This window comes from Lepisosteus oculatus, chromosome 11 (assembly GCF_040954835.1).
Source record: "Lepisosteus oculatus isolate fLepOcu1 chromosome 11, fLepOcu1.hap2, whole genome shotgun sequence".
In the NCBI taxonomy this organism is placed as follows: domain Eukaryota; kingdom Metazoa; phylum Chordata; class Actinopteri; order Semionotiformes; family Lepisosteidae; genus Lepisosteus; species Lepisosteus oculatus.
In genome coordinates this window covers 15602429-15628487 of record NC_090706.1, presented here as the reverse complement: position 1 = coordinate 15628487, position 26059 = coordinate 15602429, and the positions used below count along the sequence as shown (strand labels likewise).

Sequence of the window (26059 nt, the reverse complement as noted above, 5' to 3'; positions counted from 1 at the left end):
CAGGTGCTTTATAAATGTTTTTTTTTTCCTCTTTAAAGTCTGTTTCCTGATGCAGCTGTTCTTGTTCACAGGGTCCTTTCTGATGTAAAAGCAGAGGCAGAAACACAGAAGATGTCTCTGTGCCGGTGCTCAATGAAGGCCAGCGAGTCCTACACTGGGGGCAGCCTGATCGATAAGTGGAGGGGTATTAAGGTGCTTCTGTTCTGGACCCGGGATGGGGAGAAATGGCTCTCGTATGTGGAGGGGAAGGTCTGTGCCGAGGACATCTGCATTCAAGCTGCAAAGGCCGTTGGTAAGTCCAACACTGGGGGACTGGCACAGCAGATCTCCTGTCCCCCTGCAGGACAGCCCACACTGGGGGACTGGCACAGCAGATCTCCTGTCCCCCTGCAGGACAGCCCACACTGGGGGACTGGCACAGCAGATCTCCTGTCCCCCTGCAGGACAGCCCACACTGGGGGACTGGCACAGCAGATCTGTACTGTCAGTTTTTCCTTAGTGTTGGGGGAGGGGGGTAGTCTGTTTGTCTGGTGGTCTAATTATTGAAGTTACTAACTTATTGAAATTAAATAGTTTTGCACAAGATCATTCAAAACAGAGCTGAGCTTGGAGAAGATCATAGCTTCCCCAGATAACATGCCAAGCGTCCCTTGACAGGGGTTTGGTTTTCATCCTTTGCACCCTGGCTGGAATCTCAGAACTGCACCTGCGTGCGCTTGCCTTCGCTTCAGGGTCTGACATGCAGGAAGAAGCAAGAGTGCTGCAATCCACGTGACAGGATGTGCTGACTGTTCAACCAAGTCACATGTTGGCTGTGTGTATTCACAGGGGGTGCTCTGCCTTTGCGCTCCCCCCTCCACCTCCCCTCCGAGTTGGCCTCAGAATCCCTCACTAACACAGATGTTTCTCTTCCAATTGCTCCTGCAGGAATATCCCCGCTGTGCCACAGCCTGTTTGCACTCTATGACCCAGAGAAGAAGTGCTGGTTCAGTCCCAACCATGTGTTTGCAGTGGCGGACGAGCAGAACTTGATTGTCCATTACCGCATGAGGTAGGTCCCTCCGATCCTGCTGTTCAATTCCCGACAATGGCCCTGGAGCGATGAACTCTGTGGAAAAACACGAGGCATGAAAACATTCAGATGACCGGAGGTTGTTGGGCAACATCTGGGTGCTTCGGCTGTGCCAGATTTCCCAGCAGGCTGTTTCCAGACTCCCACAATCCTCCTGGCAAAGACGCGCTTCCTGTTTCCCGTCAGCAGCGAGCCTCAGACAGACTTTTCGTTGGTGCCCCCTTGTGTTGCTGCTGATCCTGAAACCCCCTGGTTTGCCCTGGCCCTGGTGTCTCAGATCTGAATCAAGGCCCCACGTCATCTCTCTTCCAGCCTAAAAGGATTCCGTTTCCTTGGCAACATTGCCCTCATTCCTCATTTCAGCAGCGAGTCTGGGTGATCTGCTCTGTACAGCCTCTGGAGCCAGACGTGCCAGGGGAGCCCTCCTGCTTGCCAGTGCAGGGCTGGAGGTCCCTGCTCTGGAACGATTATGAGGAGGAAGCTCTGGCCTGAGCCAGCCTGGATGTTCTGGGGCCTTTGGTGCTTTTTCACGTCTGGAAAGCAGGAAACATGTAATACCCAGAGGATGGGCGGAGCCTGGTTTTGGGAACAGGGCCCAGCCCCAAGCATAAAGTCGTGAGGCTCTTCGAAGAGACGACTCAGTTTTTTTGGGGGGGCGGAACTGGGGAGCGGGACGCTCGTTTTAATTGTCCGAGTGCAGCGAAACTGCTGGCTATCGACTTCCAAAAGCAGTGTTGGTCTCGAATGTGCACTATGGCGAACAGAGGATTAGTGCTGGATTAGTCTGCGCCCGAGAAACGTGAGCCTTCTTGTGCCTGTCCGCAGTGCACAGCCTGCATGCAGATCACTGCTTTCTGGATGAGTGTCATCAGTTTCTTTTTTTTTTTCTCGGATCACTAGAAAACGCGTTCTCTAACTTGGCGGCTCGTTGATTCATAATTGAATTTTCAGAGTTACTAAACCAAAACTCTGACCTTTGAGCGGCTGCGGCGCGCACTACAGATCTGGCTTTGGTTTTTTGTTGTTGTTGTTGTTGTTGCTGCTGCTCTTGAAACTCGTTTCGGATTTAGAAACACCAGATCGCCCAAATCGTTTTCTTTCTTTTGAGCCGCACGCCCGGCCTCTAAGGCAGAGGCCGGTGCCTCGGCCCTCGCTGGGAGCCGAGCGCATCCGACCCTGGGCGATGTCATCCTCGCACGGAGTTCTCCGATGCCGCAAAATCGCTGCGCGCTCCGGGGGTCCTGTGTGAACAATCGATCGGTTTTCTCTTCTCCCCGCCCCCCCTGCCCCCACAGCGCCTTTCAGGTCATGGGCTGTTCACAGTTCGCAGTTCTGGCGAAAGGAGTTTCCCAAGCGCGGGCTGTGTTCCATGAGGTTGGGTTTCTGGCGCGAGAACAAGAAAACAGAAAGCGAGCCAGAGCTGGGCACCGGCTTCTGGCTCAGAGTTCCCCGCGCTAAAGGGAGAAGGAAAACTCTCGTCCCACTGTCGGGCGCTTTCTGAAACAAGTGCACAGCAGTCGACGGGAAGACTTGTTCCTCTGTTTCTTGGTATTGTATCAGTGCTGTTCTAAGTATTTGAACATCCTGTTGCTGACATTGCGTTGTACCCAGACGCTCTTATTCGTCAGAGACTGTGCATAGATTCTTCTTTTCTCTTCTCCGTACTCCCATGATGCAGAAAGGTCTGTAAAAGCCCAAAATCGATGCTCTTGTATAACGGAAAATGAATTTTTAATTGAAAAAAGTCATACTTGTCATTTCGCACTTACTCATCGTCTCTGCTTGTGGCCCGCGGTAAAGGCCAAATAGCCATTTTTATTTTAGTATCCCTTGAACTCTTTAGTCAAACAGGTGAATGCTAGTTTGCTGAGATGGAAACTGAGGATCAAAATGATGGAGAAGTCCACTGTGTGGCGTGCATGCTAAAAATAACCCCAGCAGGACTGCACACGTTTCCTTCTTAGAATGCAGGAAGCTTCTCTAATCCTAGAATGAGTGTGTTGAGAGAGCAGAGCCTTATCAGGTCTCCCTCTGTATATCCTGATTGTCACAGATCAGGGTCCTTGTGCAAAATATTGGCATTTATTAAAGGATTTTTCCTGGCAAATGGACCCCGAGTTATTTCCTCCAGTGGCCATCGTGAAGTACTTGGCGCAACCCTTGTTGTTGAGATGTTTGTAACCCCGGCGTCCTGGCCAAAATTCCCATTGACCTTTACCAATCACGGCCTCCTAATAATCCCCATTATGAACTGGCTTCATTACTCTGTTCTCCTCCCCACTGATAGCTGGTGTGTGTGAGTGTACTGGTGCACTATGGCTGCCATCACATCATCCAGGTGGGGCTGGACACTAGTAGTGGAGGAGGGGAGTCCCCATTACCTGTAAAGCGCTTTGAGTGGAGTGTCCAGAAAAGTGCTATATAAGTGTAAGCTATTATTATTATTATTATTATTAAAAGTGCTCTAGTAGTCCTGATGGCCTAAAACCCACTGCCTGAAAATGGAAGTCCAGCTGCTTTAAAGGACAGAGAAGTGTCTGAAAAGGGGGCACTGGCCTGGAGTGATGCCACAGCGAGCGGAAAGTCCAGATCTTCTCACGGTGGCTTCGGGGAACATGTTATAAATCAGTGTGCTGTCACCGCTGCTGTCTCGCCAAGAAACAGTGAAACTCCGCTCGAAGCCGTGGTCTGCCAGCGCCGACTCAGCTAAAACCTGCGATCGCTAGAGGTGTTTCATTATTGATCACGCGATAATGCAGTAACATAAGCATGGCCTGGGGGCTTCGGGGACAGCGGTAAAAGCTTCTTCTGGTATCTTCTGCGAGGAGCTGGCCCTGCTATCCAGTTTCAGAACTCTCTCCTCGGCACAGGGGGAGTGAAACATTAGAGTCTAAAAGCAGAAATTTTACCAATAAGGCCCTTCAGATTTCTGTGTGCGTCATCAGTGCTGCCTGTCTCCTGAGCACTGGAGCTCATCTTCTGTCTCTCTCTCTCACTCCGAATCCTTCTCCTCTCTACTGAAATTCCCAGGAGTGGTATGGGAGGGAGTAGGATTCTTCGAAACCGGCCTCTTCCCATTTTGCTGATCTTGGCAATATTAGAAGGGCAAATATTTTCCCCATTTCTTCCTGGAGTCGTCCTTTCGATGGGCTTTTTCATGAGCTTGGCTTTTTGTCTCTTCCTTGGCGGCATTCTTATTTCAGTGTTTGTTTTTTTTCCCCTGTGGTTCAGCTGATATGCTGGTGTAAAAAAAATGCATTCCTGCGTTCCTGCTCTTCTGCTCCACTCCTACATGTTGTGGACGAGTGAGCCAGAGGGTGGAACCAGCAGGTCAGCTTTGAAACCCTGAGAGCAGCAGCTCCTTCTACAGGGAACGCCGAAGCCAATCAGTGACTGAAGGCTTGGAAATTCAATCGATCAAGGCCACACCAGTGGATCGATTCAATTAAGAGCTGAGGGTCCTGCCAGAACCAGGTGTTAGGATCTCTGGTGCAAGAGATGGTTTTTTATGCTAATCATCACATTCCTGGGAATTATTTTTTTGTTCATTCTTTTATGCTTTACTTTACTTTTTTGTTTTCCTTAAGCTCTGATTTATTTAGTGATCAGATTGTCTCCAGTATGTGGACAAACTTGTAAGGCATCTACGGCTGAAAGCTCTCTGTTCTTGCACTGCTTAAGAAAAAGAGAGAAAAAAAACGGCCTTTGTGCTCTTTTTGTTGCCTTCCCCTGTGTGCATCCCTGTCCATCACCCTTCCTTCCTCTTTTACTGCTGCATCTCTGGTTAGGAAGTATTTTTCCATCCTGGCAAAATTTCCCATTGGCCCTTACCAATCATGGCCTCCTAATAATCCCCATCTATGAATTGGTTACATTACTCTGCTCTCCTCCCCACTGATAGCTGGTGTGTGGTGAGTGTACTGGTAGGTGGGGCTACACACCCGCAGGTGGTAGAGGGGATCCCCATTACCTGTAAAGTGCTTTGAGTGGAGTGTTCAGAAAAGAGCTATATAAGTGTAAGTAATTATTATTATTCTCCCTTACATTATTCATCAGTCCTTCTCTAGACCTGAGGCTGTGCTGGGTTGGCCTACCAGAGGCCGGACAGGATCCGATTCCCCATGAAGTGCCTTAACTGGGCGCAGTTTAATCTTTGTAGTAGATTTCAATGCCAGGCGTCTGAAATCCGTATTCTTGTGCACAAGCCAGGTTTCAGTCCCGGGTCAGTGGGACTGGCAGAACAGAGTGTGATGTGCTGAACAGACTGGCCTTGCTTAATGTTGTTAGAGAGGAATGTTTGTGGTAGGTATCTAATGTTCTGTTTTAAGTTTGGATTCAATGCAGCATTGCGGCGGGGGTCAGCTGTGGTTTCTGAGAAGTTGTGCCCTTTGCCCTGAAGGAGCATCGCTTTCTTGCGATTTCTTCGGCTTGCAGGGCCGGAGCCCTGCTGGGGCTGCCGTCCGAGTCCTGCAGGAGGCTGGTGGGCCTGACCCCGGTTTTGCCTTCCTCTCCCTCCCGCAGGTTTTACTTCCGCAACTGGCACGGCCTGAACGAGAAGGAGCCGGCGGTGTACCGGTCCGTGCTGCGCGGCGGCGGGGACTGGAGCAGAGGGAAGGCGAAGGGCGAGCCGGGCAGCCCGCTGCTGGACCAGCCGTCCCTGGAGTACCTGTTCGCACAGGTGAGGGGCGTGACCCCGGCCTGCTGGGTGCGCCTGGACCGCAGCTGCCACGGCAACTTTTGACAAGAGTCAACAGAGTTAGGCACGCAAGACTAGCTGCTGAGAATCCCAAACTCGACACGCGGCCCCCGCCAGCGATCAGAGCTGAACTGGTCAAGCTGAGCGGCCCGCTGACAGGGTAATGCAGGAGGAGGTGATGTGGTGATCTAGTCCAGGGGTGTTAAGACCTGATTGATTTAATGAATGGGGACAGTCTGTTTTGTTCTCCTTCACAGAGCTCTACAGTTCCCATTTTGAAAACCCATCCTTTTCAAAAGTGTTGGCAGCTGTGAAACTCTTCAGGCATTTAAGCTTAACTTTGAAGCTTCGGTTTTTCACCCTTCAGAACATTCAGTGCTGCTTCTTTTGTCCAGAGTAGCAGATGGACCCGGGGGGAACCTGGTGTCCCTGGACATTGCTCTGTGTGTCCATCCCAGACGGTAGAGATGCGTCACTTCAGATTTCAGCCAATGGAGAGAACCCGAGTTGTGGAAAAAGTTATAAAGCTCAGATTCCTAGTATTTACGCCCGTATTGTTTCCTTTTTTCACCCCATTGTCTAAGCAGCTCACTTGTGACCTGGGAGGTTCTGCTGAAAGTGTGGCAGAGAGTACTGCTGCTTCAATGGGGGTGGTGTGGCATGTGTGGAGGGGGGGGGGGGTGCTGTTGTAGGGGGACTATTGCAAAAGGGGGAAAAAAAAACTCAGAGCTGAGGTTTCCTTCTGCTCGGGACTTCCTCTGCTGGCTCGTCCGAGATGCAGAGCACAGACCCCAGCAGGAGACAGGTGCTTCAGTTCAGACTCAGCCTGAGTCCAGTCCAGTGTTTTTTGGTATATTTCTTCAAGAGTCAGGACCCATGAGAGTGAGTTAGCCCCTGTGGTCTTAATCAATGATAAGTCCAGGTAGGTCTCTTCTTGGCTGGTCTCGGCTCTAAGCGGGCAGTGTCCTCCCTCTCCCTGCCCCCTCCTAGGGGAAGCACGACTTCGTGAACGACGCCGTGTCCCTGCAGGACATCCGCACTGAAGCAGAACTCAGCAGGTTCAAGAACGAGAGCCTGGGCATGGCCGTCCTGCACCTGTCCAGCGTGGCCCTGCAGTCTGAGCGCTCTCTGGAGGAAGTGGCCAAGGAACTGAGGTAACTTCCTGTTTTCGCCCGCAGACAAGCCTGTGTTGCATCTGTTTTGAATGTCTGCTGATAAAAGGGACCTGCGATCACGCCCAGCCAGAGTCACACTTGACGCCATCGAAGGTTAATTATGGGTCAGCTGCTTCTCCTGGATTCAGGAGGTTACGGCAAGCAAGGAGGCTGTCCTGAACGCACAAGGGAGAACAGAGGGCAGGCATCTGCTTTCTTGTTGATGGGACACCATTCCTTCACAGGGCAATAGATGGTCCCAGCTCAGCTTGTAGAAATAGAGCTGCCACACTGCACAACTCACCACAGCGACATTTTGTGTGCCTTAACCACAGGAGACTGTTTTTATTAGAGTATTTGCCTACCAGGTAATTAATGCAAATTGTGCGGCAGACAGGCGCAGCTCTTCAGGCAATATTTCTGTAAGTGTCACGTTGTCGCTGCTGCGCTCTTGCGAATTAGAATCAAAGGGAGATCTGCACAGGGCGTGTTTTTTGAGGATTTGAGCTCTTAATTTCTCATTATTGTCGCCTTCTCATTGGTTTGAATAGGTGCTTCTGACATTTTGAGCCAAACGCAAATAAGGAAGCACCGCAATTGTCACAATGTGCTCTTTCTGGCTGGCAGGGAACGTGACCGGGATAAAGTGCATCACCCTTGCTTTGAGAAACGCATGTTATCTGATAGGTCAGATGAGGCCTACCGGGGGAGTCCCGGGTTCGAGCCTGGCAGTCTCTTCCACTGATCAGCTCCCACGTCGTGTGCGTCGTGTAATGTTTGGATCTTTCCCTCCTCCGGCAGCTTCATGCGCTGCATCCCCAAGTCGTTCAGCCGCCAGATCCAGCAGAACAACTACCTGACCAAGCTGCGCATCCGGGGGGTCTTCAAGCAGTTCGTGAAGGGCTTCCACCAGCACACGATCAGCAAGGGCAAGCTGGGCCCCCAGGACATCATGTACAAGTACCTGTCCACCCTGGAGAACCTGGTGCCCCACTTTGGCTGCGAGGTCTTCCCCACCACCTCCCTGGAGCTGCAGACGGAGGGCGAGAGGGCCGCCTTCTACGTGCGGGACTTCTGGAACCTGGGGCCCCCCGGGCCGGAGGGCTGCGAGCCGCCGGACGGCAGGGCCACGCACGAGGTCAAGGTGTCCGGGATGGAGGGGATCCAGTGGAGGGTGGCGCGCAGAGAGGCAAGTGGCGCACGTTCCCCCCACCTCCTCTCACCCGAGTTTCCTGCTGGGCAGGGCGGAGGAGGTGTGACTGCAGCTCGCAGAGCAGCGCCCGCCGCGCTGCTGTTAACTGCAGCTCTTACTTCCTTTTGTTGCCCCAGCTGGGTCAACTCAGTCGTAAAACGTAACATTCACAATCAGTGGTACAATTAAGCCGCTCAATAGCCTTGGGAATTAAAAATTCAAGGGCAATAGAATGACAGTCAGTTGTCTAAATTGCCACTCAGGTGGAAGGAGCTCAGATTGACTGTGCATGGGATGGTCATGATAGTCAGCAATTACCTTGGCTTTCTGCACATTTGTTTGACGTTGACGTCTGACGGCTGTAGCTGTTGTGCACCAATATTTTTGCTGGCTTCCTTCACGGTCCCTCCTAGTCTGTTTTTATTTGTGTGTATTGAGGTTCCCAAACCGGGCTTTCACCTCCGTGAACATTAGGACAGATTCAATGAAAGTTCTGTGGAATAAAGTCACTGTTTAGTAGTATACGCATTAAAAGAGCTGACTTTTCTGGGGAAGAAGAGCTGCTTTCGACTCGTCTTACATATGGCGTCCACATTTTCCTTAAAGGTTAGTTTGTAATCAACAATAATGTAACAGTAGTACAAAGATTTGTAAGTGTTGAGGAGCCCGTCAAGAGCTCGGTCTCTTCAACCAGGGCGGCTGTCGCAAGCGCGCTGCTCCACACCCTGGCTGCTTGGATGTGGTTGACTTGCTTCCCCCCGCCCTGTCTCCACTGTTGTTTCTTCTCTGCGGTGAGCAAACCCTGCGCAGGGTGCGGGTGTTCAAAGTGGAGTCATTGCTGTCTGCTGTTGAAGGTGACCGGCGATGGCCCGGGGCTGGGGGGCCCTGGCTGATGGCGTGTTTGATTCCAGGTGTCGGAGGGCTGCGGGGGCGGCTGCCACACCAGGAAGAGCAAGAGGGCGAAGGGGAGGACCAAGCTGCCGCGGCAGGTGGAGTACAGGAGCGAGCCGCAGTGGAGCTTCTTCTGCGACTTCCCAGAAATCACGCACATCGTCATCAACGGCTACCGAGTCAGCGTTAGCCGGCAGGACAACAAATCCATGGTGAGGAGGGGGCCCGCTCGGCTCCGGCCCTCTGCTGCAGCCTAGTTCCCCCAGTCACCCACCCACCTTGGAACATAAGAACAGTTACAAACGAAAGACTCCTTCCTTCTCGCCCATTTGTGAATTAGAAATGTGTGGGCCCATTTATGGGCGTGGCCACTCGCTTGCCTGGCCCTGGGGTGTGTGGCTGTCTGGTGGGCGTGGCCACTCGCTTGCCTGGCCCTGGGGGGTGTGGCTGCCTGGTGGGCGTGGCCACTCGCTTGCCTTACCCTGGGGGTGTGGCTGCCTGGTGGGCATGGCCACTCGCTTGCCTTGCCCTGGGGGTGTGGCTGTCTGGTGGGCGTGGCCACCCACTTGCCTGGCCCTGGGGGGTGTGGCTGTCTGGTGGGCATGCCCGCCCGCTTGCCTGGCCTTGAGGGGGGTTGGCTGTCTGGTGGGCGTGGCCACCCACTTGCCTGGCCCTGAGGGAGGTGGCTGTCTGGTGGGTGTGGCCGCCAGCTTGCCCATCATGATTGCTACACCTAGCTGTATAAATGGGTCAGCTGTGTGCTACGGTTAGATTTCCATCCAGCTCTCAGTGCACCTGAATGCTATAGAGACTGGGATAATGTAGTGATATTTTTTTCTACATGCTTGTTTTCTGTCCAGGAGCTGACGCTGCGCTCTGCCCTCGAGGCTCGGTCTTTTGTGTCCCTGCTGGACGGTTACTACCGGCTCACGGCCGACTCGCACCATTACCTGTGCCAGGAGGTGGCTCCGCCGAGGGTGGTGCTCAGCAGTGCCAACGGGCTGCACGGCCCCATGCAGTGAGTACTGCCCTGTATGGGCTGGGTGGGGGAGGGCAGGAGTATGCCCTGGACCGCAGGCTGCTAAGGGAACATGGTGGACATGTGCGTGTTCTCATCCAAGCCGGAATCACACAAATCTCACAGAACACGTTCTTTTGCAAAGCAACTAAATGGGGAACAGTAATTTTTTCCGGTGCATTGAACTTTTTCCTCTTTGTAGATGTCCTGTAGCACTGACTAAACCACTCAGGTGTAAATGTTTTTTATATTATAAATACTGCCTTACGGTGTCATAGTTATACGTGGGGTTAGCATACATGGAGACAGCCAAGGCAGTTAGTTTGGTGATTTTTTTTTATCAGAATAGAAGATAACATTACTTACATATTGAGCAGGTGGTGAAGAAATGTGGAAGAAATATTTCCCCAGACGTGAAGCCCGCACACGCACACGATGGGACATTCATTCAGATGAAGACGTGTGGACAGGCAGACAGTCAATGCTTGGCTTCATAGCGATACATGCTCTGTAGATCTCCAAGGGACATTCATTAGAGACGCCTGTTGCAGGAAGCGTCCCTGTCGTTGCTGAATTTCCCCTCTGTCACAGGGAGGAGTTTGCCCTTCACAAGCTTCGGAAAGAGGAGAAGGAAGAGGGCTTGTTCATGGTGCGGTGGAGCGTGCTGGACTTCCACAGGATCATCCTCACTGTGCTGAGCAAGCCCGAGGTCAGTGTGGGAGCATCCGAATTTTTACAGCGTGCTCGCACCCTGGCTTGATTGGCTCACTGGGTGAAATGACCTCAGATTCTGAGCCTTTCTCATGCACCTTACGAAGGGCTGGATCAGCATCCAGCTGTCTAGTTGAATTTAAATACCTGAACACAGCAAGGCAGTGCTGTGCATCCTGCTCCTGTGGCGTTGGATCACAGCACAGCGCTCGTCTCCTGCAGGAGGTGGTTGAAGTGCCGACAGGTGGAGGTGATTAGGAGGAATTTATTCCTCCTGTTTTCTCTGTCTCTGGACCTCACAGACCAGTGGCAACCTGAGCAGCCCGACGCACAAGCAGTTCCGGATCCACCAGCTACGGGAGCAGTTCCAGCTGGAGGGCTGGGACAGGGTGTTCAGCAGCGTGAAGGAGCTCACAGACAGCCTCAAGAGCTGCGTCCTGAAGTCGGGCAACGAGAGCTTCACCGTGAGAAAGTGCTGCCTGCCCAGGCCTGGAGGTGGGAGGTCGTGACCCGGAAGCGTTTCGAAATCGCAGATTTTTTTTCCTGCTTATGTGTTTTTATTTTTGCTTTTTCTTCCACACTCTGCGAACATGGGGATTGGGGTTGGGGAAGGGGAATCGAAGAGACTAGAAATTTAATAAGGCTGCAGTATGAGAGAAGTCATAGAGCCATCAAGAGAAGTGAGATGTTAACTGTGGATTTTGAATGCACACAGACAATGTTCCACGTGCCCTGTAGCTGGAGAAACAGGCTGTCCCTCATGCATGGTTTGCCAGTCTGTTCACCTTGGTACCGTGGCACTGATTCGCAGTGGTGTGATTTGCAGTTCAGAAAGACAAGGACGTTGAAAGGGATAATGTGTGGTATTTGCACTTGCCATCAGTAGATTCCTCACGTGCACTGGGCCAGGGTGTGTCAGCCCTGATGTGGAGGTTCAAACTGGTTTGGTGGTTGTTTTCTTTGGGGCGTGTTTGAGAAAGTAGGTTGCCCCAGGGGACACTACACTCTTATCTACCGTTTCCTAGAAAAATGCCACCCCTGTGCCTTAGGACAGAATCTTGGGGAAGTGTCCCTGTTCTCTTTACCAAGGACCTGCAGCTGTGGTCCAGGAGAGCTGCAGTCGAGCAGGGTTTAGAGGTCAATGTGTGCAGTAGGTGTAAATATTTTTGTTCAGTTAATTATCTGGACTCTGGAGCTTCCCACCTGCCCAATATCCAAAAATAAATTGAAGAAGGTGCTAAGGGATTGACATCCCAGCACTCCCTGACCTCCTCTTTATGGCGAGAAATTATGTCCTTAAGTGCTCAGTCTCTGTCTTAGCCCGTAAGTCAATCCCAGATTTTTAATCAAGCTTGAAAAATCTTCCTCGGCTAGCTGGATGCATGCTGGGATTGTCCCAGCAAGGGAATTTACTGGCATGTGAGGGCAGGAGTGGCTCCGATTCCTCTCGGGAGACGGACAGGGGTGTGGGATTTTGGGCGTCTCTGCTTACCTTTGGGTTTGATTGACCAGTGAAGTGGTTGGTGACATGGGTGGTGTATTGATTTTTTTTTTCTCCATGTGTAGACATTTGTGGTGTGTAACTGGTTTTTGTTTTCTTGACATTCACAGAGCTGTCTAATCTGATCATCGTGAGGAAGCCGCCTGACAGCAGTGTCAGGCCCATCTCCGGCTCTCTGAACCTCAGTCAGCTGAGCTTCCACCAGATCAGAGATAAGGAGATCACACAGGTTTGTCGCTCAGTCGCCGCAGACGCGCCACATCCACCCCGTTACACTGGCAGCTGCTTCTTGACTGTTTTAAACAAAAAAGCCACCTACAAGAACAGAGACCCCTTTCAAGTATTCAAAATCATCACGGGTGCTGGCAAGGGCAAACCTGTGAATTTCTTCCAAACCAGCAGTGAAACGGAAACTAGAGGGAAAGTACATTTAGAAGAGAGACCAGGAAGAAGGTGCCCCTTTACACAAAGGGTGGTGGGAGTCCAGAACAAGTGCTTTGTAGAATCCAGTGCCTCTTAAATGGATGAAGAGGTTTTCAGATGGCTTTAGTAACTCTCAGGTTCTCAGCTTGTGTCATATCTGGATTCTCATCATGATAGTTGATCAGCATTCCTACGAGAAGAGAGGGATACCAGAGATCTTGGTGAATAGGTAGTTCGTTCAAGGGACACCAGCAGAAGGCAAGAACTTGTGACTCTGGCGCATCAAGAAAAGTGTTTTGGAGTCGAGTGACAAAGGCAGGATATGGGTGAGGGGTAGATTGTTTCTGCAAGTTATTGTGAATTTACGCCTAAAAAATGCACAGTCGCAGCATCTGTCTGCCTCTGTCTTGTCCATAGTGCCAAGTCTCCAGCTGAGCCTCTCCTCACGTTGGTCCCACAAGCACCCGGCCCGGCCTGGCTCAGGCGTGCCGGTGGGAGAGAGCGTTCTTTACCGACTAATGACAGGCGGGGTGTCTGCAGGACTGAACCACGTGTTCTATAGCAGTCAGACAGACACACTTTAAGAACGCGCTTTGAGGAATCATTTTTCCCCATATCCGTTCTTTTTTTCATTTAATTTAAAAAGCATTTTAGTTTCAAAATGCTAATTAAAAGCATTGGTTGTGCGAGGAGGTATAAAGTCCAAAGAATTGTATTTTTTTTCACCCCCCCCCCCCCCCCAGGATCGCAAGCACTAAGAATCTGAGCCTGCGGTCTGGCGTCCGGTTCTACAGCTCTTGGGGGCTGGCGGGGGTTCGCTGCGGTGCGCACAATGGCATAGCGCAGGGTGACGCGAGCGCTAGCCATGTACTTGGCCTAGGGTGTGGCGAGAAGTATGCGCAGTGTTCTTCCAGAGAAATGAAACAGAAATGACATGAGAAAAAAACGAAATGAACATTTTCACCCTCCTCGAAGGGCGATTGAATGTGCTCATTTCCTGACGCGCAGCTCTTAAACCTGAGTGCCGTGCACAGGAAGTGTGCTCCTGCCTAGCTCCGCGCCTGCTACATTGATTCACACCCATCTGTTAGTAATTTATTTGGCCGGCACTTTTAAAGCAAGCAACTTAATTTTGTATACACTTGGGTGCAGTTTTGGTACAATTTGGGGTACGAGGGTACAGCAGCAGTGTCTTGTCTCAAACTCAAACCTGCAACTTGCGACCTTCCAGAGCCTTTACCACTGCTCCGTACTGTTGCCCCACTCCTCCCAGTTCCCACTCTGTCCTAGCGGCCGTGGTGGGGTGCGCTGGGCCTGATGGCTCACCGGTCCGTCTGGTTCCTTTTCCAGGAGCATCACCTGGGCAGGGGCACCCGGACCAACATCTACTCCGGCAAGCTGCACGTGCGGGGCGGGGCGGGCGGCGAGGGCGAGGAGGGCGAGGCCTACGAGTGGAACAACAACAGTAGCAGCAGCAGCAGCGCAGACATCCGCGTGGTGCTGAAGATCCTGGACCAGAGCCACCGGGACATCTCCCTGGTGAGTCCGCGCCGGCCGGGTGCCGGAGGGAGGGGGCTGGGGGGGCTGTTCCGCAGGTCGTGGCACACCACATATTTCCAGCTCCCAGCCCCACCCCGACAGAAACTCGGTCCTGCTCCCTGTCTGTAATCCGGCTCTCTGTCAATTAAAAGAATGCTTCAGGACTGAGAACCTGGTTGTGCCTTCTTCATCCCTTCAAAGACTCAAGGGCCCATGGTGCAAGGGCTCTGGATAGTATTTTGGAACGTCTGATGTGCTTGGGAAACATGTATTTGGTTGAGACTCCACTTGCTTGTTAACTATCCCATAAGGAAACATTTGCAGTTGCGGAAGTAGATTTGCGCATTATTTTTGCTGTTTTCCAGGGTTTGATTTTTCCTGGTCCAGATGTATACCACTTGAATATAAGTGCCTGTGTTTGTTGTCATGGTGTTTCTCTGCTGCGTTTGAGGTTTCTCTGTGTCCTTACTGGTGTACCGCTGTAACCTCGTACAGGGGCAGGCGAGCGATTCTGTGGGCTTTTTCCCCCATGTTTTCTTGTCTGGAATCGGCGCGGTCAAGCCTGCCCCTCCGAGCGGTGGCAGTGGTCCACGGGCTGTTGCTTCCCTGTGGCCACGCCGGTGTCCGATCGGTAACGTTTCCCACAATCCCTCTCCCGCAGGCCTTCTTCGAGACGGCCAGCCTGATGAGCCAGGTCTCGCACATCCACCTGGTGTTCGTCCACGGGGTCTGCGTCAAGGGGTCCGAGAGTGAGTTTCCCCCCTTCCCCCATTTTCTCTTTTTCTTTGTTTTTTTGGGCTGTCAGTTTGTCCGGTCACTACCTGTTCTGAGTTAAAGTCCTTACCAGAGTGCAGTGGCATCTGACCAGAATTCTTCCTGGTTACCATGGCATTATGTTGACTATGTAACCCCCCCAGAATGGGATGCTTGTCAATTGCAGGGGTGATCACCCCCCCCCCGCTGGGTGCTGGGTGGACTGGAGCCCCTGGGGTGGGTGAAGTACCTCACTCCAGGTACAACAGGGGCTTGAACTTAAATTGGGTGACCTGAGCTTAGATCAGCATTGTAGGAAGAACACAGTCTTGATTTTATGCATTTTAACAAATATTTAATACTTAACATATGACTAGGTTATGAGTTTATCTCAGTGTCGGTACAAATGTTAAATTTGTCATGCTCTCATAATTAGTTAACTTTGTGCGTGAGACTTCAGAAATGCATCAGTGTGTTTCCTAATCTCGGCATTTATTTGGGCTCTTCAGCTGGTATGCCAAAACAGAAGCTTTTGAATGAGTAACGTAGTTTTCTTTATTGGTGGGTTTAATCGTCAGACTGCGGCTGACCTGTGCTGCTCTCGTCCCGCTCAGATATCATGGTGGAGGAGTTCGTGGAGTTCGGGCCTCTGGACGTCTTTCTCCGGAAGGAGAAGAGGAAGGTGACGCCGCAGTGGAAATTCACGGTGGCCAAGCAGCTGGCCAGCGCGCTCAGCTACTTGGTGAGTGCAGGCCCAGGGACTGGGCACTACTCTTTCCTTCGGCAGGGTAGAAGGTGCATCTCTTGTCTCTTGGTTGAGGACTAAAGGTATCCGTTAAATATAAGGAGCTGCCAGTTTTTTTCCCCATGCTTTACTTTGCCACTGAAATCAATCTCATTTACAATGTCTGCCTGCAAGACGGCGACCAGTTAGCTCAGTTGGGTTGGAAACGGCAGCTGATGACTCCCAGTTCGCAGATTCAATCCCTGATTCTTATTCCTGGGTGGTGGGGAGTGTGGAACAGGGTGCCCAATCATGTTGAAGCCAAAAGTCTGGCTTCTGTCCAGAAACAGCTGGAGGGAGGTCCTCCAGTCAGGACAGCAGACACTTCTTTACACAGAGGGTGGCGGGAGTGTGGAGCCAAGCTGCCCAGCCACGCTGTTGAAGCCAATACTCTGGTTACTTTCAAGAAACAACTGGATGAGAGCCTCTGATCAATACCAACCAGCCAGGTGGGCCTAATGGCCTCTTTTTTTGGACCTCTCCTCAGTTCTTCCTCAGTCCAGGCAAAGTGCCTTGCTCAGACATTCAGCAAAGGGGTTCGAACCCACAGCCTTCCTGTTGCGTCTCCAGCACTTGACCTGACCTCGGCCCTTCTTTCCGTGTGTGTTTTTTCCTGCTGTCAGGAAGGACTAGGTGGCTCGAGTCCTTCTTAAAAGCGGAGTCTTCACTGCATGCACATGTTTGAGTTCTGCCTGGCCTGATCGTGTTCATGATCTTTTTCTGTCCATAGGGGTTGTGGTAATTCCGGGTGGGGGTGGGGGGGGGAGTACAAAAAGGCACCCTGGGTGAGAGATTGTTGCACAGATCCCCTTTGGATAAACACACCCACCTCAAAACCGTCTCTGGGATTTTGTTAAAGACCTTGCCCGGTTGCTTAACGAACGAACACGCAGATCTGTTTCCTCGTCCCCCGCAGGAGAACAAGAGGCTCGTTCATGGCAACGTCTGCGCCAAAAACATCCTGGTGGCCAGGAGAGGGCTGGAGGGAGGCTCGTCCCCCTTCGTCAAGCTGAGCGACCCGGGCATCAGCTTCACCGCGCTCTCCAGGGCAGGTACGCCCGCCGACGGGGGGGGGGGGAGGGGCAGCCACAGGAAACCTGCTCTAGCGGATTGTTTCCTGCCTCGTTTCCTGTTGTCTGTCTGGCCTTGAGGCTTAGAACACTACCAACGCCAAGGCTTGTTTTCTTCTTTAATCCCTCGTGAACGCCTATTCATGAGAAGGGCTTTAGAGAAGATTAAATAGTAGAATTCCGCTTTTCATTCCTGTTGCGTTAGTAGCGGGATCGTGTAGTGCCCACAGGCTGATATTACTGTTGCACGTCGGGACCCTTTTTCTCTCTGAGGGCTTCTGCCAAATCCGACATGTCGAGGTCCGATCCGCCACATCGAAGTCCCCGTTCTTCCTGTTCCGTTACCCGCAGCAACCAGACTTGTTTTTGATGCGTGGCCGGGTTGTGGAGAGCAGCCGCACAAACCCAGCCGTTAGTTTGTCCCCTTGTTAGGGCAGTGCTGTGCGTGTTGAAACGTGCCGTAAAGACGGGGCGCGCAGTTCAAAGTCTCCCACAGAGGTATTGCCTAGGTAGCATTGACTCAACAAACAACTTGACAGGATCCTGTACGTAATTACAGCGTTCCCATCTCTGCAGTGAGGCCCCGAGCCGCGTGTTGGGTAGTAACCTGCGTGCTGGCACGTTTTCCCTTATGCTGTTGAAGAGTACAAAAAGGCCGCCTTCTTTGAACTGCCAAGTGAAGTGAACCGGTGAACCGCGAGGCTGTCGTTGCGTGTCTTCTGTGGCTGTTCTGTGCCTGCACGCCACAGGGGTAGCTGGCACACTTTCGCAAGGGTGGGCATGCCACTGCGGGGTGTGTCTGTGTTTGAGCAGGTGCCCTGTGCATGAGCGAGAGATCTGTGCAGCAGGTTCAGAGCATAGTTTAAGAAAGAAGTTCAGTTACTCTTACTGAACAACATGATTGGAGATTTTGGGTGCCCATGTTAAAGTCCTGCCTTTTAAAAACCTCCCATTATGATAATCTGAATGCTCACGTTAAAGGTTACAATAACCTTCCCCCCCCACTTGTGTAGCACAAGAGCTTTTTCTTATGTAATATGGATGACATAAATGTTATCTGAAAAGTGGTTTAGCCTCTTGATGCGAATCCTTGTGTCCAGATTCTCTGTGAATGTGTTAATGCCAAAAGAAAAAGCAGACTTGACTACAGCTGCCTTCTGAGAGCAGTCACAGCATTCAAGGGCGGTGTCGCATTTCTTTGAAAAATCAGAGAATTCAGACCTGGGAGGTCTGGCGCAGCGGAATGCCGAGATCCCGCCCTGGTTTTTTTTTTGTCCAGCGCGATGAATATTCCGAAGGGTAAAACAGGGCTGAATAGCCGTGTGAGCCTTTCATTTAACAAGTCGTTAAACGTTTACACGTGAACCTGTCACCTCCTGCCTAATCTTTCACCCTGGCTGGCTGTTCCTGTGGCGGGTTCCCTGAACAGTGAGTTCTCGAGAGTGTGGTTGAGCTCTTCTCATAGGTCATCTAGCAGTTTCAGCACCACATCCGTTTCTGAAAAGGTCAGGAAGCCTTTGATGTAGCGGAGCACCGGAAAGTGCAGCCTTTCAGTTGATGGTGAATGGGTGCTTTTCGCACTCTGTGTTCCAGTGCTGATCCGGAGCTGTAAGCCCAGCTATGAAGCAAAAACAAGTCCCATTATTACACACGCAATTCTTTTGGTTAAATCAGAGCGACCGGAAAATCAGTTTTTTAGTTCTCTTAGTTTGCATGTGGGCCTGTTCTAGTTCTCCTGCAGTAAAAGGCATTTTACTTAAAAAGATGTTCTCAGCTCCTCTGCAGCCCTAATGGGTGAAAATTCAGGTCTCCCTCCAATATTTATTGGTTCTGCCCTGGAATCTCTGCAATGGCTTCCAGTTAAATTTTCTGCGGGTTTTACGATTTTACTTTTGATTTTTAAAGGCACAAATGACACCTCTAATGTCTACTGATACGAGACACGCAGTAGGGACTAATGTTCCCACAGTCATAGGCCAAGGAAAGCCATTCCAGAAAAGAAATCCGGGATTCCTTGCCTCCTTTCATGTCACTCCTTGCACGCACTCTGTAAAGCGTCATTTGCTGGGAACAGCCCGTTCTTGTAGGACTGGGCTCTCCCAGTACCAATCTCCTCACTGATCAGGACTCTGACACTCCCAGCCCGCAGAGCCCTTGGGTGCTTCTGGGCGTGACGGGAGTTGGCACCAACTGGAAGATCGGCTCATCTCTGCATCTTTGCGGCACGCCTGAGGGCAGCCAGCAAGCTGCAGGAGAAAGGGCCGGAGGAGAGTACCCTGGCCGTCTAATTCCAGTCCTACCCTGGTGGCGCTGTGGTGCAGGTGGTTAGGGAGGGGACCCGGCTCGAACCCGCAACCATCTGGGCCGCACAGTGCAACCCAAATTCCGTGCACGTGCCTTTACTGGTTGAGTCACTGCTCTTCCCATTTACTGTCTTTCCGATTCAGCTAAATCAGCTGTTTTGAATAAAAAGAGAGTCTTTATTAAAAATATGAAAGTCTGGCATAGAATTTCCTGGACCAGTTTATCCCAGATCAGTTTTTATTGAAAGATTGTAGTGCCACCCAGCCTGACACATCTCCATTTTTACAACAGCCAGCCTCTGAAAGAGGCCCATTGTCCTGTTAACTCGGGGGCCATCCAGGCTTTTCACGAACAAAGCAGGCAGTGTTGCCCTAGTGGTGATATTTGAAACCCTATGGAAATCACTGGGCTTCTTTGAGGTCCGAAAGCACACATTTTACTATTGGAGCAACGGGCAGGATAAGGTTTTAGTTCCTTATAGATTGAACCCCTCCTGTTGAACCAGTTGGTGCAGGTGTCGAGGAGGAACAGGCAATTCCTAAAGCTCGGCCGTTTGCTTAAGTCATTGTTCTGGGTCCTGTGTTAAATTTCTGTTTGCCATTGTGCGAACAAGTTTTTTATGCATTAAAAAGCTCTTTAATATCCGTTATCCCCAAAAAGGGTAGCGTTTGGAAAAGCTATAGCATGGTTTTGCGAAGGCATCTTGGTTTTCAAGGATCGGGCCTCTTGCATGCAAGTCAGGCAGATTCAGAACTGAGAACTGAACATGTGATGTTTGTTGTGCATTTGTTCCATCGTCCCTGCCAGCGTGAGAATCAGATTAGCAAGTGCTCCGATAGGGAATGCTGTTATTTAAAGCAAGGAAGGATACCTGTGGAGAATCCTTGGTTTGCAGGCTTCGCACACAAAAAAACGATTCCTGCTGAGTGCTGAATTCATTCTAGCTCAGTAAAGGATTAGTGCATTGCACCTGAATGTTATAACGTAGTAATAATCTTCCTCCCCAGAGCTCGTGGAGCGCATTCCCTGGATCGCGCCAGAGTGCGTGCAAAACGTCAGCCGCCTGGGGATCGCGGCGGACAAGTGGAGCTTCGGGACCACTCTCCTGGAGATCTGCTACAACGGGGACCTGCCCATGAACGAGAGCACTCTCAACGAGGTGCGCGGCTCTCCGGCTGCTCTGCGCTGTGTCCTGCGGCTGTCTCGCCAGCAGCCATGCGCCCTGTGAACACACGGCTCGGGCGAATTAAAGCGCGCAGCCGTTAGAGAACTAAAACTTCGGCTTTTCTCTAGGCCGCATCGTCTGCACCAGGCCCTGCATCACACGCGTGGTCAAGCACTCCCAGTGGACATTCCCTTATTTTCTTCAGGAATGCTGGAAGTGCCTAGAATCAGTTAAATGCGTGAGGGGACATCCATAATAAATCCAAAGCGATTATGTATATAACGCATCCGTGACATCATGTTTCACTGATTCCACGTCTGTGGGATGGAGAAATTCCCCAGGGAGTAGACGGAGCCGTGGAGGTGCTCTGTGTCCTGTGCCCGCTGCTGTCAGAAGACGCGTTAGCTGTACGGTCCGGGGCTCTCATCGTTCTGCGTCAGGCTCAGCGCACCTCCTCCAGATATTCAATTCAGTTCAATTAAAGCTGTATTGTCCCCTTGGGGAAATTTGATTCTCCTCTGATGCCTTCAGTTGGTCCCCCTCGCTGCATTTGGAGTTTCAGATACAGTAGCGTGCAGGTGCTGAAATTTGCATGTTTCTGATGTTGCAGAAAATCATTCCATCTCTTTTTCTTATCACACCCCCCCCCCCCGCCCCCACTCTGCAGAAGGAGCGGTTTTATGAAACCAGGTCCCACCTGCCAGAGCCGTCCTCCAAGGAGCTGGCCAGCTTCATCAGCAAGTGTCTGAACTACGACCCTGCCGAGCGGCCCTCCTTCAGGGCCATCCTCCGCGAGATCACCGAGCTGCAGCAGAAGAGTGAGTCTCCTCCTCCCCTGATCCAGAAGGCCCGCGCTAGGAAACCGCTGGGGCGTGCACAGCACCCGGCACAAAAGGGAGCAGGCACAAACTGCAGAGCTGCGAGTGCGGCTCATGCAGAATAAGAATACAGAATGCTGCATCGTGCCGTGTCCTTTGTCTTTCACAGACCCCGACATCTCCTCCAAGTGCGACGTCCTGCCCGACGCCGACCCCACGGTTTTCCTGAAACGGTATCTGAAGAAGATAAGAGACTTGGGCGAGGTATGTTTCCGGCTGGCCCGTCAGAAGGAGTGGGGCAGAAGCCGGTCTGGTGAAGGAGACAGATACGGGGCGTTTTTTCCCCAGTATGAAAACCGAACTCGGCACGGCTCCCCCTCCAGGACAGTTCAGTCCTGGGGACCCCCCCTCCCCCACCACAACTCTCTGACCAGCACAGGCACCAGATCCTTCGGCCGATGGTCCCCCACTGCTGCTGCCCCTGGCAGATGAGGCAGACCCCCCCCGTCCTTGTTTCCACCTGCAGCTGGGTGCTGTGAGCACACGCAGTGCCGCTCCGAGCTGAAAGGAAGAACCAGCACCTGCACTGGCTGCTGACTAACATTGTGCAAAGGGAATGTGATTCCTTGGCTCTCTTGACCGCACTGTGTAAACGTAAATGCAAGCACAAGACCGATGATGATATAAAATTGCTGGCACTGTTTCCAGACCCTTTATAATGGATGTCCCATAGTGCATCATAAAATGCTGTTTTATTGCTCATTGGAGACCACAGACAGCAAATCTAGGTGTTCAAATTCCTCTGTGTATTCTTATACATCTTATTGAGCTTAATGTTCTCTTCTACAGCCAAATCTGGAATTGCTTGACAGAACATATTCACCTGGATCCCAGATTCTAATAGAAATCGAGTTAATACATGGTGAAAATTCGGACTTAAAAGAGCTCGAAAGCAGTGCAGTGCAAGGTGGAAATGGGGAAACTGGGCGCTGACGTTGCTGCGGACGCGCTGATGGTCATCTGTGAAGACGCGCTTGCTTGAACCCGGGCTGCTCTCTGACTCTTGCAGGGCCACTTCGGGAAGGTGACGCTGTACGTGTACGACCCCAGCAACGACGGCACGGGGGAGTACGTGGCGGTCAAGTCCCTGAAGCAGGACTGCAGCAGCCAGCTCCAAGCCAGCTGGATCCGGGAGATCACCATCCTCAAGTCCCTCTACCACAGGAACATCGTCAAGTACAAAGGCTGCTGCAGCGAGCTGGGTGTGTCTCCGGTCTCCCTCTCCCTCGCCGTCAGTGTCCGCTTGCTTCTCGCAGAGCTTAATCGGACCTGGAACCTGTAGAGATGTTACGTTCGGCCCCCAAAATGGTTAACTTTGCTTTAGTGCAATCCAGGCATTCGGAGAAAGACTGGCACGGAGGCCGAGCTTCTTTTCCGTCGGCAGCACCACGTGCATCCTGGTCTGCCTCTTTGAAACCTGGCGATGAACAGAACTGAGAGATTTCAGTCAGCTTGAGGGCATATTGTTCTGTTCATGTTTTTAAAGATCATCCCATTTACTGCATCATGTATGAGGAGAGCATTCTGATTTGTGTTTTTGGGGGCTGGGGGGTGGGCCTTCATTGTATGGGATACTTGCGTTTTTCCTGTTCTGGTTGGTTGCATGCAGTGGACACTTGGAAAGCCTTGTCCTTATCCATGTGCTGTGTTTTTGTAACAGGCTGCAGCCATCCCTCTGCACACTGTCACTTTTGCACTGCCTTCTCCAAAACATGTATGAGATATGTTTGAGTTTAACTGCAGTGTAGTGCAGTGCTCAGAGGTCTGGACTCGTAACTGGAAGGTTGTGGGTTCAAATCTCAAATGAGACGCTACAAGTATTTCACCTGCATTGTTCCAATAGAATACCCAGCTATGTAAGTAAGTTAGTTTGGGATAAAAGCATCAACAAAAGAAATTGGTAGGTGGTGTATTGAGGAGGATTATAACTCTTACAAAAATGCGTGGATTAGAGAGTGCAGCACCTCATTACGCCCTTCAGAGCTCCGATCTGACGCCTGTTGTTCGTCTGCGTGCCAGGGGGTCAGGTCGTGCAGCTCATCATGGAGTACCTGCCCTTGGGGAGCCTCCGAGACTACCTGCCCAAGCACCGCGTGGGCATCGTGCAAATCCTGCTCTTCGCCCAGCAGATCTGCGAGGTAAGGCCCGCGTGTGCCGGCGGTGGACTGCAGCTCTCGCGTTCGGGGAAGCCCACAAGAGAGCTGCTCATTGTTCAGCGGCATGTTGACCCGACGATCTCAGCCCGCGGTTTCTTGAAGGAACCAGGGTGGCGACTTCTGACCAGCCTGGCTGTGCGGCTTGTTGGAGACGCCCACAGCGCATTGTGTCAAGTGCTTCCTGTTGTCGGACTTCAGTCTGCTTGCCCTTAGTTTCCATTTGTGTCCTCTGGTTCCTGTTGTGGTAATGACATCTGCAGACTTGACTTGGGCAGTGGCCTTTGGGGGATTTTTTTAATCTTTGGATCAGTGTGTCTTGTAATCTTTTGTGTTTCAGATTAAAAAAAAGAAAATAAACTGTCAGTCCAGGGTGCTCCATTTAAGTGTAGGAATGTACCTAACTCTTGCAGGTGAAGTTTTTTTTTTATTAGGGAGCATCTAAAATTGTACACAGTATAGTACAATTTTTAACTTCCCTTTGCTTAAATTCAGCACTTTTAGTTGTACATCCTAGATTGCTTTAAATTTCCACAAAGGCTCCAGTCCTGCATGTTTTATGATTCTTTAAGATATGGTAAGCAGGTTATAAACTGTCTCAGATAAAACCGTAATTAGGGCAAATGTGTGCTTAAATTTAGATGTAACAAAGGCCGGTCAGCCATACAGCATTAATATTTACATACTGTCTGTCTCTCAGGCTTGGCAGCTATTTGTATTTATAAACGGTTCAAACTGTTGTGCATTTGTTCTCTGCAGTTCATCCAGATGAAACGTGTCACTCACACCTGTACTAACTGCCAGCCATTCAGTTAATCTTGTTCATGACTCTTCTATTGTAGCCATCCCAGTTGTTCCAGGTCAGAACGGTTTCCTCTGAGAGCTGTTCTTCAAATTCAAGCTCTGCCTGCTCCCGGCCTTTTCAAACTGTGTAAAACTACCCCCTTCAAAGCCAGAGAACAGCAGTTCTCCCCCCTAGATCTTAGTGTATAAAGAGAGGGGTATCTCCAGTGAACGTTTATGTTGGTCTGCTTGAGTGTGAATTTTAAAACAGCTGCAGAATTGGACTGCATCCATTTTATACCAGAACATTGAGGAAATAGAAAACATGTAGGCTGTTGAATTTTATTAGTCTTTGTTGGCAGCACTTTCATGAGTTCAGTTATGGTAATTGTGGATAATTATGCAGTGATCTACTTAATTATGAGGTCAATTATACCAGCGGTCCTTGGCCTGGAGATTTTGTTGTGCCTTGTTAAGGTAGATTTGGAAGTGTTCATTAGCTCCTCTTGCTCCCTGCCCCAGCAGCTGTGGGGAAAAATTTCCGAAAAATAATTCTGCTACCTGCCAGCAGCAAGCAGGGTTCTTCTCATGTGACTTGATGCGAGCGCATTGAGGACAATCATGAAGAACGTCTTCAGTGTTTGGGAGCAGTATGCAAATGAAGAATGAAATGGCGTTAATCATATCGTCCTGATCAGCTCCCTGATAGCCACCTCATGTTTCCCTGAAAATATTTACTGCATGTCTAGGTCTTTTGGTTTCTTTCGCCACCTCTGCAGTGACTTTTTAGTGATCTTTGCATTCTAAGTAGACACGCCTCAGTGTTCCTCTAAATGAAAGAATTCTGCCTTTAAGAAGAGGCTGAAGCAGACTGCCTGGATTCTTTAAGGACTGCCTGAACGTTACCCGGGAGGAAGCGAGCCTGATAGGAAAGTCATAGGTGCCTTGCTCCCTTCGTTACCAGTGCCCTGGAGGAACTGTTTTCGTTGGCTTTTAGGTTTAGAATGCTTTCTGCTATTCTTTCTTTATGATGATGCAACGCCTGTTTATGACGCAATTCATTTTTAATTGATTTTAGGCCTTTCACAGTGCCTCATCTGAAGGCTCTTGACAATAAAGCAAAGCAGACATGCGCAGAGCTCCTGCTCAAGTAATGACTTAAGTAGCAAACGCGAGACGGGGTTAGGTATCTGGAGGAATGCAATGCAAGTTACACTTGTGAGTCTATCAGCTGTTCGGTTAAAATTAAGAAGAGCTGGCTCCCGGGAGTACCAGCTGTACCTATACTAGACCAGGGGGCCTCTCTAGGCGGCAGGATGTTTTTCCAATTAGCCTCCCAGGCAGATGGGAGACATGAACACACCTGGGCGTTGGTGCCACTGCCTGTGGGCTGAGGTCCTGTTCTCAAGTACGTCAGCAGACACTGCACACCCGCAGCACTCTGAAATGAGGAAGAGGCAGCTTGCAAAATTAATTCACAGTAAGATGAGTAAAGGGATAAGCGTGCAGAAGGTCATCGGGGAACTTCACAGCCCCAGAGAGCCCCTTCCATGTTAATCCCTGTCGGATTTCTGCTCCCTTCCCCAGGGAATGGATTACCTGCACTCGAAGCGCTACATCCACAGGGACCTGGCGGCCAGGAACGTCCTGGTGGAGAATGAGACCGTGGTGAAGATCGGGGACTTCGGCCTGAGCAAGTACATCCCGGAGGGGGACGTTTACTACCGGGTGAAGGAGGACGGCGACAGTCCCGTGTTCTGGTACGTACCCCGGAGGGGGCCTGCTCTCTCGGGCCCAGGAGGAGCCATGGTCTCGGTCCAATGTGGGCGATCACTGGGTCAGCAGGTTCGCTAGGTGTCCTCCAAGCAGCAGCCCCCGAAAAGCGGGGAGCAGCTGTTGAATTGGTGCCATTGAGCCAATAACACGCTGATTGAGCTCGTTTGGAGAGATGAGCTGGAACGAAACCCTGCAG

The 26059-nt window shown here is 51.1% G+C and overlaps 1 protein-coding gene across 2 annotated transcripts in view; it reads left to right on the top strand.

The window, feature by feature from the left end:
* Positions 1-26059, top strand: part of tyk2 (tyrosine kinase 2) — a 43865-nt gene that overhangs the window by 10966 nt on the left and 6840 nt on the right. For both annotated transcript variants that reach the window (XM_006631591.3, XM_015349140.2), the window contains 20 exons: positions 72-292; positions 928-1051; positions 5594-5750; positions 6759-6922; positions 7724-8111; positions 9026-9217; positions 9866-10023; positions 10615-10732; positions 11037-11229; positions 12346-12464; positions 14009-14197; positions 14859-14946; positions 15565-15692; positions 16651-16786; positions 20116-20267; positions 20941-21091; positions 21261-21355; positions 22161-22353; positions 23171-23289; positions 25675-25847. In XM_006631591.3, coding sequence (XP_006631654.2) covers positions 112-292; positions 928-1051; positions 5594-5750; positions 6759-6922; positions 7724-8111; positions 9026-9217; positions 9866-10023; positions 10615-10732; positions 11037-11229; positions 12346-12464; positions 14009-14197; positions 14859-14946; positions 15565-15692; positions 16651-16786; positions 20116-20267; positions 20941-21091; positions 21261-21355; positions 22161-22353; positions 23171-23289; positions 25675-25847 — 3218 coding nt within the window. In that variant the 5' untranslated portion in view covers positions 72-111. The remainder of the gene's footprint in view (positions 1-71; positions 293-927; positions 1052-5593; positions 5751-6758; positions 6923-7723; positions 8112-9025; positions 9218-9865; positions 10024-10614; positions 10733-11036; positions 11230-12345; positions 12465-14008; positions 14198-14858; positions 14947-15564; positions 15693-16650; positions 16787-20115; positions 20268-20940; positions 21092-21260; positions 21356-22160; positions 22354-23170; positions 23290-25674; positions 25848-26059) is intronic.